The sequence below is a fragment of the Nicotiana attenuata genome, unplaced genomic scaffold (assembly GCF_001879085.1).
Source record: "Nicotiana attenuata strain UT unplaced genomic scaffold, NIATTr2, whole genome shotgun sequence".
In the NCBI taxonomy this organism is placed as follows: Eukaryota; Viridiplantae; Streptophyta; class Magnoliopsida; order Solanales; family Solanaceae; genus Nicotiana; species Nicotiana attenuata.
The window spans coordinates 133,795-149,932 of NW_017671977.1; the positions used below are offsets into that span (position 1 = coordinate 133,795).

At 33.7% G+C, this 16,138-nt stretch overlaps 1 protein-coding gene across 1 annotated transcript; it reads left to right on the forward strand.

Annotated features, from left to right (window-relative positions):
• The first annotated feature begins 3,850 nt into the window (after nt 1-3,850).
• LOC109211142 (CBL-interacting serine/threonine-protein kinase 24-like) lies at nt 3,851-14,771 on the forward strand. The gene is made up of 15 exons (XM_019374642.1): nt 3,851-4,032; nt 4,703-4,925; nt 5,751-5,813; nt 5,934-6,005; nt 7,053-7,160; nt 7,242-7,316; nt 7,426-7,479; nt 8,810-8,935; nt 9,724-9,813; nt 12,487-12,609; nt 12,779-12,898; nt 13,382-13,498; nt 13,960-14,016; nt 14,102-14,176; nt 14,312-14,771. The coding sequence occupies exons 2-15, from the start codon at nt 4,761-4,763 to the stop codon at nt 14,405-14,407; spliced, it is 1,341 nt and encodes a 446-aa protein (XP_019230187.1). The 5' UTR covers nt 3,851-4,032; nt 4,703-4,760; the 3' UTR covers nt 14,408-14,771.
• Nucleotides 14,772-16,138: the final 1,367 nt, after the last annotated feature.

The window sequence follows — 16,138 nt, forward strand, 5'->3', positions numbered from 1 at the left end:
AAACCGACCAAAGTTGGTCGGTAATGGCCAATAACCGTCCAAAACGCGACCATTAACGTGTGGTCGGTATTTTGAAGGTCGAAAGAGCATACGGACCAAAGTTGGTCGGAAATTACCGACCAACTTTGGTCGGTCAATTAATTCAAAAAAAAAAACTGCTGAAAAAAGTTATTTTATAACGCTACTAATATCTTGAAAAAATTTCCGACCAACTTTGGTCGGTCAATTAATTCAAAAAAAAAAACTGCTGAAAAAAGTTATTTTATAACGCTACTAATATCTTGAAAATTAATGTTAAGAAAAAATTAAATATACGAATATATTACAAAAATAATAAATAAAATAATATTAAGTTAGTTTATTTATAAATAAAATACATAGGTAAAAATATATTATATTGTATATAATATATGAGGTATTACATAAATATGAAGGGTTATATAATATCAAGGGCATAATAGACTTTTCAAGTAAAAATATGGCTTTTGTGATAACCAGAGCAAAGTAAAATGATTTTCCTGTAACAAAAGAAAGAAAAGTGACTTTTGTGTAATTAACACAAAGTTAAATGATTTTTACGTAACAAAAAAAGAAGAGTTAAGTTTATCGATGGTCATTGAACTTTTATGTTTGTTACCCGAAAGTCACTTTTCTTTTTTTCTGTTACGTAAAAATCATTTAACTTTGTGTTCATTACAGAAAAGTCATTTTTCTTTCTTTTGTTACACAAAAATCATTCTATTTTGCTCTAGTTATCATAAAAGTCACATTTTTACTTGAAAAGTCTATTATGCCCTTGATATTATATAAACCTTCATATTTATGTAATACCTTCTATATTATGTATATAATATATTTTTACCTATGTATTTTATTTATAAATAAAATAACTTAATATTATTTTATTTATTATTTTTATAATATATTCGTATATTTAATTTTTTTCTTAACATTAATTTTCAAGATATATTAGTAGCGTTATTAATTTGTCAGTAACTTTACTATATATTAGTAGAGAAATAAATCGGCAAGTACATCTCCATAAGAAAATTCGTAGGTAAACAAACAAAGAAAATAAGGAAAAAATCATATGTTAATCTGAAGAAAAATCTCTAGGTAATTCTACATGCGAATTTAGCTAGGGATATTTTCTTGGGAATTTACTTGGGCAATTGGTTATTTGGGAAATTACATTACTAGAAATTCGGGAAAAACTGTCCAAAAAAACCGACCAAAGTTGGTCAGTAATGTCCAATAACTGTCCAAAATGCGACCATTAACGTGTGGTCGGTATTTTGAAGGTCAAAAGGGTATACGGACCTAAGTTTGTCGCAAATTACCGACCAACTTTGGTCGATCAATTAATTCAAAAAAAAAATTGCTGAAAAAAGTTATTTTATAACGCTACTAATATCTTGAAAATTAACGTTAAGAAAAAAATTAAACATATGAATATATGAATATATTATGTAATAAAAATAAATATACAAATATATTATATTTTTTTCCATCTAAAAAAAATTTAAATATTAATATATTATAAAATTAAGAAATAAAATAATATTAAGTTATTTTATTTATAAATAAAATACATAGGTAAAAATATATTATATTGTATATAATATAGGGGGTATTACATAAATATGAAGGTTTATATAATATCAAGGGCATAATAGACTTTTCAAGTAAAAATGTGACTTTTGTGATAACTAGAGCAAAGTAAAATAATTTTCGTGTAACAAAAGAAAGAAAAGTGACTTTTGTGTAGTTAACACAAAGTTAAATGATTTTTACGTAATAAAAAAAGAAAAATGACTTTTAAGTAACAAATATAAAAGTTCAATGACCATAGATATTAACTCAAAATTTAACAAAGAGAAAAATTACTCAATTTCAAATAATACAAGAACATATTTAACCGTTTTCCAATATTTTTATTAAAAATACTTAATATCATCATTCCGAAAGTAATACAATGCTATCACCATAATGGTACGTGAATTTAACTCGTTGTACAAACAATTATTTAAAATTTCTAGTGCCCGTTATAAGACTAGTTGGGAAACTCGCTATCGATATAGATTTATAACGAATTATTATTCATCTACGCCATTTTCATGCAAATAGGGTGCAATCTTGGTCCTTTTGAAAATACCAATAAAGATCCAAATCGTAAAGAAAAAATATACAACACACAGTAATAATAATTATTTATTCGAAAAGGTTTACTTATGAAATATAAAGAGAGCAAACAATTTTTCCAGCTCTTTGTTGATTGAATAGAAGCAAAATAAATAATAAAGATTTATTTTATAGAGAAGTGGGCCAAATGTTTCTAGAAAGGTCGACGAGAGAATATCTAAAGTAAGATTAGTCCAAGATTATTATTTTAGCTGCATTTGTTTTATATATTGAAACTTACATGTGATTTTTGTGTGTGTAGCATCTGACTTGTGACTAGTTGATTACGTGTCCTCCATTATTAGATAGATCTTTTTTTTGTCATGGATCTAATTATGATGGTATTTGAATAAAATATTAATTTAGGACCAAAAATAAATTAAATTTTTAAATAAATAAATAAATAAGGTTCGTTTGTATATTATACTATGTAGTCCTTCTATCTCAATTTATAAGTCATTTTTTTAAGTCTATCTGAAGTAAAATGCCATACTTCACCAAAGCACAAGGAAATAGAAAGAAGTTATAACACGAATAATTAATTTAATTTTTAAATAAATAAATAAGGTCAATTTATATATTTTACTAGTATTTCATTTATCCTAATTTATGTGTCATAATTTTCTTTTAGTCTTTTTTTGATGTTATATTTCATTATTTTAACTTTAAACTTTTAAATTATACCTTTAGGAGTCGTTTGGTACATATGATAAGAATAATAATCTCGAGATAAAGTTTGAGATTGACTTTCACTATTAGAAATTCGGCAAAAATCGACCACGATCCACCGACCAATTTTGGTCGGTCAAAAATACAGGGAAAAAAACCAACCAAAGTTGGTCGGTTTTTGAAAATATTTTATTTTGTAAAAACCGACCAACTTTGGTCTGTTTTTCATTTAAAATAAGTTAAAATTAATATTAAAAAAATCGACCGAAATCGATCAGTTAATTCGGCCGGTCATTTTAGAAAACCGACCAACTTTGGGCGGTAATTTTATTTTTTAATAAAAGCGACCCATATTTTTATGCGAAAATACAATTGAAGAGTATAAATGAAATAAAAGACAGTCTTAAAACAAAATGCACCAATGGTGTTGTGGTAGAATAGTATCCTGCCACCGTACAGACCCCGGTTCGATTCCCAGATGGTGCATTTTTTAATTACATAATTAAAATACCGACCAACTTTGATCGGTTTTTTCGGTAATTTTTTTTTTTGAATTTAATTGACCGACCAAAGTTGGTCGGTAACTTTGGTCTGTATGCCCTTCCGACCTTCAAAATACCATCCACACGTAAATGGTCGCGTTTTGGACGGTTATTGGCCATTACCGACCAACTTTGGTCGATTTTTTCTGGATGGTTTTGCCCGAATTTCTAGTAGTGTTTATCCCATGTTTGGTTTGAAGTATTAACTAATCTCAGGATAACTTTTATACTAAAATAGTGATATTAATTATCTCATATAGAAATGTGGGATAACTAATTTTATGGGATATTTTACAATATGGGATATGTGAAATATCCCATTATTATACCAAAAGACCTTAATAAATGTTATATAATCATATAAGTATCTATAATTTAGTAAGACTTAAATTTTTTTTAATGTAAAGTCAAACACCAACAAATAAATTAGGACAAAAGGAGTAGTAATATTTTGGAGAAATGACAGACACCAAACATAAATAGAATTTTGAGCGGTTAAAGTTAACCAATTCTTCTTCTTCTTCTTCTTTCTCGGCAGCTCATAACTCTCCAAATAATTTACCTCAGCTCCCAATCGATCTGAATCTCTTGGTTTCTCCGTTTTCCGGCGACTTTTCTACCGGAGCTTCTCCATTTTCCGGTAATAATTTCGCCTGCGAATTCACCATTTCTCTCTTTTACTCCTCAAAATGTGTTTGTACAGATAAGTGTATGTTTTTGTGTATAGAAATATGAATAATTAATTTGAACACACACGCACGCACATTGATTTGAGTTTAATAAGTTATTTCTCTCATCAAATCATCTTAATATGAATTAAAGCGGAAATTGTTGTGGAGATTCAGCTTTCATCATTTTTTCTTAATTCAAAAAATTTACAAAAAAGAAAAGAAAAAGACTAAATTATGTGACTAGATTTATAAACAATTCCGTAACTTTGTAGTTTTGTAAACAGTACTTTTGCAAGTTTATGATCAGTTCAAAATTCTAATTTTCTCAGCTGATTTTCTCAGCTGTAATGTCAGATATTTTCTGTTGTTGTTCCATATATATACATACATATAGTTTTTTCAATCATATGAGTATGTATATATTGGTTTGTAAGTTTTTTTTAACCTGTGAAAAATTGCTTATTTATTTTGTATGACAGCAACTATCCACTAGCAGAAGTACCCGGTAACTCTGTCCAATAATTTTTACAAGTGAAAATTTGCTTATTTATTATGTGTGCATATAAACCATGTAATGCATGATCTACTTGACTTGTTTCTAGATTATTGATTAGCTTCTATTATGATTATGGTTGATAGGTTTGTGATGAGCTAAGTTATTCACTTTGTGAATTCTGTGGGAAATGAGTGTTGAAAGATGAAGAAAGTGAAGAGGAAGCTTGGGAAGTATGAGCTTGGTAGAACTATTGGGGAAGGGACTTTTGCCAAAGTTAAGTTTGCACAGAACACCGAGACTGGGGAGAATGTTGCCGTTAAAATCTTGGCGAAAAGCACCATTCTTAAGCACAGAATGGTTGAGCAGGTACTAAGATATACTTCCTTTCGTTTAAACTCTCGAGTTTATGCTTCATCTATCCTGCAAACTTTGTTTTTTTGTTTTGATAAACAGTGCTGTTCATATATCCTGCATTTAAAGGGTGGAGCTTGATAAATTAGAAAAGTATTTCAAATTCAAAAGTGATTATTCTTAAAACGAAGTCCGGGTTCACAAATCTCTTCTGTCGAATTCATTAGCAGTGGCGGAGCTAGAAATTCCTCTAAGGGATTCAAAAAGAAATACTGAAATGTCACACCTAGGATCTGAACGAATGACCTAAAGCAATTCTTGAGAACCCATGCACTAAAATAGAATGTTCCCTTTTCAAGGGGATTCAACAGTTCATATATAACCAAAAAGATTGTTTTGGCCTTATTCACGCAGTATAATTCCCCGGCGAAGGGAATTCAATTAAACCCCCTTGGCACAAGCTAGCTCTGCCCCTGTTCAGTAGGCCTTTCTGATCTGATGTGAAGCAAGAGTAACCATGACATTTTCCATGGTAATCTCTTGTCAAAATTGAACATATGTGAATGTGTTTGGTATCTAAGCTGAATCTCATTAATGAATATCAATATATTCATCTATTGTTGAGTAACAATACAAACCTCAGTAAGCTGATGGTTGACAACAGTTTAGCTGTGTAAAATAATTAAAGCTTTAATCATATTGGATTTTGATTATAAAATGAGTCTTCTGTTAGGAGAGCATATTCTGGAGTCTGTGTGATTATTGTTACTGTCCTTGTTCTTCTTCATCTCTTGCATTTTTGGCTGGTTAATTTGTTGACTTCTTTGAGATGGTTTCCAGATCAAAAGAGAGATATCTATAATGAAGATTGTTAGACATCCTTGCATAGTTCGGCTTCACGAGGTAAAAGGAACAAATTTATGCATATTACATTTACGAGTACTACTGTGTCCAACTAAGTGTGGTTGTTTCTTCACTTTTAGCTGTTTCTGATGTTTATTGATTTTGTGTATTTCCTTATAGGTTTTAGCTAGCCAGACAAAAATATATATCATTCAGGAGTTTGTCACTGGAGGAGAACTTTTTGATAAAATTGTAAGATTCCTTCAGAATTTTCAATAAGGTTATTACATCATTAAATCAATAACTCTTGTAGACTTGCTGTTAGATTTTCCTTGTATGTGATAATAACTTGATAGCTTTCTATTTGATAATGATTGGAAACATATCTGTAAATGAGAATAGAGGCACGACTGAGGCATTATTGCAACTACTGTGCGTGCCTATGGCAAGCTTCTATGAATTGATACTCTTCATTTACTAGGAAAAGTTGTAGTTTTGGGCCACGATACTTTAATGGAGATTCTGGAAATAGATAATAGAGTGGTCAGCTGACATCTTTGGTGCATCCTATTCAATATTCACAAAGCATTAGACTGGTGGAGTAATCTGCATAATGAGAAAATCGAGGCATGACTGAGATATCTCTCTTTTTTATCTGGAAAATAGAGGCATGACTGATATATCAGAAAGAAAAAAAAAACTTCTGTATTCGGATAAATAGTAGTATGGGCCATGTTTGTTATGAGGAGAGCTAGGAGATAGGTTGCTTCGCACTGAAAGTAGTTGAAAGTGTGCTGAATATCCTTCAAGTAAGTAAAAAATTCCATCTAGTCAAGCTTTTCCACTAGCTAGATCTTAGCAATCTTATTTTGAGCATGAGATAACGGTTGGTAATGCTTAATTTGTTAGTGACAATTTAGCTTCAATTCAATTATTCTCAGACAGTGAGGTACGGCATCCAGAAGGATTCTTTCATTACGCCTGAATAATTGGTATGAAATGCACGGTCCAGCCTCGTTCTGATTTCTGAGCTTTTGTCCACAAGGATGGATAGGAAACCAACTACAATTTTTCTTCATCAAATATATAAATTGTTGGGTTACTTATGTATAAATTGGTTCATTGCCAGTAGTCCAGTTTCCATTTAGGTACTTCCATATTTACTAATTTACTTAAGCTCATGGAACTTTGACCTTTGTGGTTTATTTGTCCTTTCTCCCTAAATGAATTTTCAAGGTGTGATTTTCAAGATCTGGTGATTCATCTGCCTCTTCAATAATATTGTCGCTCAATTTATAGGTTCATCAAGGTAGGATTTCTGAGGATGAAGCGAGGCGGTACTTTCAACAACTCATAGATGCAGTTGCTCATTGTCACAGTAAGGGTGTTTACCACCGAGATCTGAAGGTTGGCAATTGCTGATTGGGAAATATGTTGTGAGAATTATCTATCCTAAGCATTTAACCATTATTGTTCCTTGTTCTCCAGCCTGAAAATTTGCTTCTTGATTGCCAAGGGAACTTAAAGGTTTCTGACTTTGGGCTTAGTGCATTGCCTCAACAAGTAAGAAGCATCTCATTTTAGTTTCATTAGATGGTATAGCTATTTTGTTTCTTTCCTTTTCCCTGTTAATTAGAGCTTCTAAAAGGGCATTTACTCAAATCTCTAACAGGGAGTCGAGCTCCTCCATACCACTTGTGGGACTCCAAATTATGTTGCACCTGAGGTATGATCCATATGTAGTTTGAATCATGCAGTGACCTTTTAAGTTATTATGAGTGCTTGCCTCCTGTTTTATACATGCAACCCCTCATTCTTCATTTGATTGGCCTGCTATCTTCAAGAACCCATTTTGCATCTTATACCTTAAATTGTGAACTAAGAGGAAATGATGTATTTTTACGTCGCTAGTCCTGGTTTAGTAATTAGTTTTGTCGTAAGGAATCTTATTTTCTTTTTAGTAGAAATCCACTCATATCATTTTCTAAACCATTAAGATATCACTTTTACCAGCTATGATTGCCTCTTCAAGATGAAGTCCTATGGGCGATGAGGAATGCGCTTCACGTTGTGGTGCCTGCACTGGGTGCTGCCTAAGCAACGCGAAGTGCTCTGATGGTATTGCATCTAGCTTCAGGGCTTAGCTGCCAAAGCGAGGCTCTGACAACACTATGCTAAAGTTTATTGTGAAACAAAAAGAAAGCTGAGTTTGTTAGTTTTAGTGCTTGTCAGTTCCACATTTTTTTGGTCCTTTACTGAAGGGTTGTGAGTCTGTTACCCGTTACCACTTAGGGTTCCTCCCTAACATACTTCTTCCCTGCAATCGTTATCACACTTAATTCTTCCTAAATGCTACAGTTATAAGATACTTGAGGAATAAAAAGAAGGTTTATTATTTGAGAACTGGCTTTGAGGATTTTCTGGACTTAGCAAGAATTGGTTCTTTGCAATGTGAGAAGTTCCAAAACCATGCTACAACCCAGCTCTGGAACCATGTTTTGCCTTGTACAATATGAGCTCCCAATATCTTCTAAGAAAATGAAGTTCCTAAAGGTGCTACCTCCTATCCTTCAGCTTGATTGACTAGAAAATAAGGTTCTCGCAGCTATGTTCCCGTTCCCTTATATATCTTCACCGAAGTCCACAATAATAAGTACCATCCTTATTTGTTTTATCTGCAAGGAGTTTGAATCAGAAAGAAGCTAAACAGAGGGTTTATTTTCTTCGTTTTAATTCACTGCCAACCCTTTCACCTAGCATGGTCAATTGGCTTTTTGATTAGTCACCAAGCGAGAGAAAATAGAATGTATTTTCCTTTCAAGAGCCCTGTAGTAATGTACCTTCAAATTATTGCAGTTAGAGTCAATACCCTTTCTTTGGGTAACATCATAACCTTGTGCGAATTGTGTAATATAAGAGGTTTGCACCAAGTTGAATTTGTCCGGACTCTGTCAATTGGTGAACATATCTTAATTTCTTAAGATGTTTTTCTATATTAGAATGAGCTTGACCGCTTTTTTCTGTAGTTGGCTTATTAATCTTACTCAATCCTTCAGGTGTTAAGTAACCGAGGTTATGATGGTGCGGCTGCTGATGTGTGGTCATGCGGTGTCGTTCTTTATGTTCTGATGGCAGGATATCTTCCATTTGATGAGGCAGACCTTCATACCTTGTATACAAAGGTTAGATGCAGTAATCACACATTTGTAATGTGTTAAATGGAATCTGTAAATGATTTTCTTTTGCTTCTTATACAGTTACAGTGCTAATGATTACTTATGGGTCATTCGACGGACAATGTTAGTTCTTTTCTGTATTAGCAATGATAATGCGTTTGTCTAAGAGACCAGCCCCATCTCATATGTATTATATTCATTTCTACATGGGATTGAGGTGTAGTTAATTGATTGATATACTTTATTCAGTTTTCTGACCTTTAAACACCACCTGCTAAGACAGCTTGAAGTTTGAAGGGTACGCTCTATTTCACTTGCCATTGACCACACTGCTCTCATCAAGACACTGTAGTTCCATATTTCTAATTTTATCTTCATCTGCATGAGTTGGCTCCTTTTTTTCTGTTATGATGGTGGTGTCCAGGCCACTTCGCGCGTACCTCAACTATTCCACCAGGTACCTGCTACCTCTTACTAGCACAGGCATCGGGCAACTCTACCCACTAAGGCTTGAGTAAATAGAAAGAAATCACCTAGTGTTTTTTGCCGGGCTAGATTTGAATCTGAGACCCCATGGAAAGAAATAAGCTTCCTTGTGTTTCTTTTTCTTTAATATTTGTGTCTTTGTTTTTTGTTGTTTTTAGATTGATTGGAGTTTTAAAAGTGACCTGACATTTCTTGTACACAGCTTACTATATATTAAAGTTATCGTTTGTTCTTGTACACGGCTTACTATATGTTAAAGTTATTATTCGTTCTCCACAAATGTCTTATTGCTTTTGATATTGAAACAGATCAATGCTGCTGAATTTTCCTGTCCATTTTGGTTTTCTCCTGGTGCAACATCATTGATTCGAAAAATTATTGATCCAAATCCTCGAACAGTAAGTGCAGTGATATTTTTAACTCTGATATTATGGTGTCGCATTGTCTGTTTATCACTTAATTTTTCAATCTATTATAACCAGATGACATTAAACTTGAACTAGAAGAGATCTGAAGATAGTTGGCTACCTAGAATGAGATTTCCCATCTGAATATGGAATATTCACAAGTGAAGTAGCAGAATGAAATTCTAAAAACATATAGGAGACCTCAATCAGTACAACAACAAACAACAACAAACCCAGTTTGATCCCATAAATGGGGTCTGGGGAGGGTAGTGTGTACGCAGACCTTACCCCTACCTCATAGAGATAGAGAGGTTGTTTCCGATAGACCATCGGCTCAAGGAACAGTGAAGATAAAGCAACCAAGTAGCAAAGAATATTAGCAACAATGTAACATGGTAACGGGCGTGTATTGAGGTGACCTCAATCAAGTATGAAATCTGAATAAACATGCACTCTTTGGACATGCTTGTGTTTGATTTGGTCAGGCGAAGGAGTATGCGCTCATACCTTTTGGACAGAGTTAAAACATTTGACAGATATTTTCCAAAAAAGTAAAACTGATAGATGCTGGGAACCAAGGATTTCATGTGCTGGTATAAGGAAGATATGACAATCTAACTCTCATGCGGGGGGGGGGGGGGGGGGGTATGTTTAAGACTATTAGGAGTCGTTTGGTTTGACGACAAGATATGTTAGGATTAGTTATGCTAGGATTAGTTATACTGGGATTAGTTATCGTGGTATTATTTCTTATTGACTGTTTGGTATGTTGTATTAATCCTAGGATTGTCAATTTTACTGCTTTATCCTGAGATTGTTAATTCCATCTTCTGGCAGGTATAAGTTATCCCGGTACTATTTTTAATCCTGTGATAACGTATCCCAGGATTAGTAACCAAACAAGGGATAAGGTGGTACTAAATTTTTATCCCAGGATTATTTTTGCTTATCCATCATAGCAAACAGCCCCTTAAAGTTTAAGCTCTAAGATTAAATAGAGAGACATAATTGAATAGTTGGAAGATATTAATTTGGAGGAAAAAAAAATAGATGGAAGATCCATTCTTGTGTCTACCATGATCCATGATTGAGACCACTTATGCAACTTGGTCCTGCTAATGATTTCCACCTTGATAATCAATGTGAAAAAAACTCGACCCAAAATTGTCAATCTAACCTCTTCTGTGGGATAAAATTAGATACTTGCTTTGAGAGCGACTGATAGAACTTAGAAGAGTTGACTTATTAACAAAAATGTCTCATGTCTCGAGAATGTTACTTCAATCTTCAGATATTATTCAAATGTCTTTCTAATCGATATTCTATCACTGAAAAGGCTAGTTAATCAAACACAATTCTCAATAGTAGATGACAAAGTAAAGCTACTATTAGTTTCCCTATCATGCTAATTTGTGGCGGTGGCCTTCTCTGCTGCGTCTCTTTTTCTTTTTTCTTTCTTCTTTTTCAGTCCACCTAAAGCTTAGTGCATTCCCCTACCAAAGAAATTCCTAATGGTTTAAATGATGTTCACTTTATGCACATTACATCTGCAATTAACAAAACTGCACCGAAAACTTCCTTACCTAAAGTATGTCCCCATGGCTTAGTTCAAGTAGCAAAGATTGAGGGACTTGTGACTTAAGTCACACGTTCGAACCTTGCGCCATGTAAACTAAGCCTGGTATTTAAGTTAAGAAGGGTAGAGGAGGGGGCCTATTATCCCCGAATTTCAAAGGCTGCGGTTGTCCTAAGGGTTGGCCCCAGACGGATTCCTCGGTCATCAAAAAAAAAAAAAAAAAAAAAAAAAAAAAAAGAAAAAACTTCTTACCTGAAGTGAAGCAGAACTATTTTTGTATTTATAATTTTATCAAGAATAAAAGGTTTGTAGTTACTGGACATGGTTGATGAAACAGCTAGGATGGCTTTGGTGAATAAGAATGAGAAGCCACGATGAAAGAACTCCGCAGACTTGCAAGGCGTTGTTCTGCAGTAATATATAAGAATTAAATACAATATTCTCAACTACATGTCTTCATCTAGATTTTTCAGTGGTTATGGGATGTCCCAAAATATTTGACACTAATACATTTTTATAATTTTTACAATATTCAAAAATCCGAATTCATTAAACTTTTCAAAATTGTTATACTTTGACCTGATGTGATGTTTCTTCGTCAAACTAACTTTTTGAACCATTATTTAAATCTTTTCTTCTAAAATCATAATATGATAAATAAGTTAAATTAACATCTTAAGCTCTTTGTCCAATCGAATACTGACAAAGAAACTGGGACAAAAATTTGATATTCCATCATGAACCTTCAAAATCCATAACCATGTAAAATATTGTGACACATTGCTCCGTTGAGAGGTAAAGCTCTGTTTCATTAGAACTGAATGAACTTTTTGAGCGTTGCTCAACATGGATTAAAACCCTTCCAAATCTCTCAGACTGGTTATAGAGATCCTTTTTAAGGTCATTTTAAATGTGAGAAATGTATTATGCTTGCCATCTACTCGTTTGCTACTTTTTCAGTATAAAAAATGTTTTCCTTTCTCATCTTCTACATTAATTTGAGAAAGCTCAGCTTAACTGGTACAGAATCAAGAGTCCTTTTGGTGTTTTCGTAGTGATTTATGTTAATCAGAGCCATGTACATGCAGCGGATCAAGATTGAAGGGATAAGACGAGACCCTTGGTTCCGGAAAAACTACGTGCCTGTTAGAGCTAAAGCAGACGAAGTAGTGAATCTTGATGATGTCCGTGCTGTGTTCGATGACATTGAGGTAGAATCCTTGCACACTTAAGCTTTTAGTATGCTAACTAGATAAGGAGATGATCAAATTTAAGATAAATTGTATATTCTGGATATAGATCAACTGAAGCGTTTGGTCTGATACTGCATTGTTCTCCTCCATTCTAGGTTTTGATATGCTCTATCTTCAATTGTCGCAGGATGCATTTGTAAGTGAAAAATCTGAAAATAGTGACAGTGGCCCCTTGGTAATGAATGCGTTTGAGATAATAACACTATCGCAGGGATTGAATCTATCTGCCTTGTTTGACAGGCGTCAGGTACAATGATTAATTTAGTTCATGGACCAAAAATAAACCAAATCAAAGTTCGGCAGATTTTATTTCATCTCCACTTCTCCTGTTTCTTCTCTTTCTTTGTCCCGACTCTTCCTTTGAGCTTTTCATTTCTCGGATAAGGAAGGGAATCTGGTGGAGATGTAAATTGTTTCTTTAATTTTTTAGTTAGGTTAATTTCTCTCCCGCTTTTTGTCATATCTTTTTCCCCTTTTTCTTGTAGTCAGACCCAATGCTACATTATGCCAACCATTTCAAATCCAATTTTCGATCAAACATGTCCCTTTTTTTTTGTTATGAAATAAACGTGTCAGATATGATCTGGATAGCTTATAATTATAGGGAGTGAGTTGGCTAATGTTTCTACAAACTTAAAAGTGCTGACATGTATAGTACATCATCTTTTGTTAAAAAAGGTTTTGCGACCAACTTGTTATAATTAAGCACAATTGACTTTTTTTTTTGCAGGATTATGTCAAGCGTCAAACTCGATTTGTTTCCCGCCAACCTGCTAAAGTCATCATTGCAACGATTGAAGCAGCCGCAGAGTCATTGGGTCTTAAGGTCCACACACGCAATTACAAGGTAAATTTCAAAATTTCCATATAATTCAGTGACAAGTGATTCTTTTATTCAAGAAATTGAATCAGTATGAAGCAATGTTGTAAATGAATAGCCCAGTTCTCCATCTGATCAACTATGATTTCAGCAATCTTCCACCATTTTCCCACTATCTATCAACAATAATTCCCTTTTCCTTCCATACACTGAATTTCTGTCCCAATTCCTGTGCAACCAACATCAAAGAAAATGGGAATTCATCTTATTCATCTTTACCTGTTTTTTATCAGGAGGAAAATCATAACTTTGCCACATAAGATATATTTTAGTATCATGATACTCGTAGGTAGACATTGCCATTGGTTGAGGTCTTTTAAGGCTTTTGTGGTTCTAAGATCATGTTTTTAAACCACAAAACATAGCCTTGAGTGAGTTCCATTTTATTGAATGGGTGTTTATATTTTCAACTACTATGCTTATTGCAGACAAGAATTGAGGGGATAACGGCAAATAAGGCTGGTCATTTTGCTGTTGTGATGGAGGTAACTTTCAAGCTCCATAAACTAATTCAATACAAGATTGCTGTTTGTTATTATCATTTGACAACTCTTTCTTTAATTTGTAAAGGTTTTCCAAGTAGCTCCCTCCCTTTTCATGGTTGATGTTAGAAAAGCTGCTGGGGACACCCTTGAATATCACAAGGTGTGCTTCTACACTCAACTTTTGCTAGTTAGTTTTTCACTATAGCTTGTATTACAATTCTTATATTTAGTTTCTTTAAGGAACTCCATGAAGCTTGGAACTGCTTACAGGGCCCTTGTTACTGTGCTTTTGCAGTTCTATAAAACCTTCTGCACGAAAATTGACGACGTCATTTGGAAACCAAAGGATGGCATGTCAAAAGCTACTCTGCTTAGTACAATGACTCGCTGAACTGGATTTCTGGAAATGAAGAGAATCACTAAGCATTGTGATGTGTAATGAAGATGTTGGAATTTCGCTGTCTGCCTTGTCTTGCACGCTACATTCATCATCGGGTTGGTAAAGTATCTCCATGGTATCATGTGGTGAATTCCCCTACCCAATCCTCTGTACCCTCTCTAAATCTTTGTAATTGCTTTTCTAACTGTCAGTCTCGGTCTTATTGCATAGAAATAAGTGTGAACTTCCGAGATATCTTACAGTAAGATAGCAATTACATATCTCTAGTGCTGTGCAATCTGTAAATCACGGGCTCGAGCAATGGTTTTGACAACTAATTATATGCTATTAGTAAAAAGAGTATCATTTCATATTTTGTTTGCTTTTCCAACTAAGGCATTATTCTGGTTCTTATGTTGCTGCCATTATTTCTTGATTTTTATGTTGCTGGTACTGATAGTCTGATATAGTGTTTCTTTTCGTCATCTTGACCCGAGGGTCTTTCGGAAACAACCTCTCTACCCCTCGGTTAGAGGTAAGGTCTGCGTACACGCTACTCTCTCCAGACCCCACTTATGGGATTTGACTGGGTTATTGTTGCTGTTGTTGTGTTCCAACCAAGGCATCACACCCTCAAATCTTCAGCAAAGAGAAGGATGCATCATTGGTAGTGGTGTGTGGAACTGAGTGTTTGTTTACCTCCCAGGAACCAATATTGCTTCCCATAAACACTTTGTCATCCCCACAAAAGTCAAAGATGAGGAAAACAAAAGAAAATTTATCACATGACATTTTAAGGTTGAAAGTACCTAGTCTCACATCTACACTCCCACGAAAGGAGATAATAGCCTTTATCTTGTGTAGTTCCTGTTGAAAAGGACTAGTAAAAAAGATGAAGGGATCAATACTCTTTTCGAAAATGATGAATCGAAGAGAACGAGTAGTTTAAAAAAGAAGATAAAAATGGGTTTCTCCTTTGGTTCTTGTTGCCATTGACAAGAGCAAAAGAGCATTAGCGCCCGAGCGTAATAGTCAATAAAGTCGATTGAAAACCATGAGATTTCAGGTTCAAATCTCACTGGATACAAATATTAGGTGATTTCTTCTCATATATTCAAGTTTTGGTGGACAAAATTATCTAATATTCATGCTGATTAGAGGTAACAAGTACTCGTAAAATTAGTCGAGGTGTGTGTAAGCTGGCTCTAAAGGAGAAAGAGAATATATGATCATTACACTGACAGCAAATGTTGGTCCATTTGGGTAGGCAATAATGGTTGAAGCCATCATCCATTTGGGGCTATAGACTTTAGGTTGGTGAAGGATAAGGCATGTTACATAAGAAAGAAAGAAAGAAAGGCTTTTAAAACTTGTGATCGGAAATATGTTCCAAACATTTGTGTGATATAAGATTTCTGAAATTTGTGATTTTGAACATTTAATAATATTGTGTGGATATAAGATCTTCTCATTAAAAATAAAATAAAATATTTAAATTAAATTATTTTTAAATATAGAAAGTTAACATTTTTATTCTTTTTCCAAATAAGAACTTTTGACTTTACTACAAGCAAAAGGAAGAGGCAAAGTTCACAAATACTTTAAGTTAAACATATCGCTGAAATCATTGTCTGAAATGGACCTACATGTCCAGTACAATGAATCTGCATTATACGCAGATACATTGAAAGATGAAAGGGGAAACAAGAATTGTCAAGTGTCAACCACCTTCTAAAATGAAAT

Bases quoted from the DNA above. Each gene is read 5' to 3' on its own strand.
- LOC109211142 (XM_019374642.1), top strand. From the start codon at position 4,761: ATGAAGAAAGTGAAGAGGAAGCTTGGGAAGTATGAGCTTGGTAGAACT. The intron at 4,926-5,750 runs GTACTAAGATAT...GATGGTTTCCAG, and splicing joins AGCACAGAATGGTTGAGCAG to ATCAAAAGAGAGATATCTAT. The intron at 7,317-7,425 runs GTAAGAAGCATC...AATCTCTAACAG, and splicing joins TTAGTGCATTGCCTCAACAA to GGAGTCGAGCTCCTCCATAC.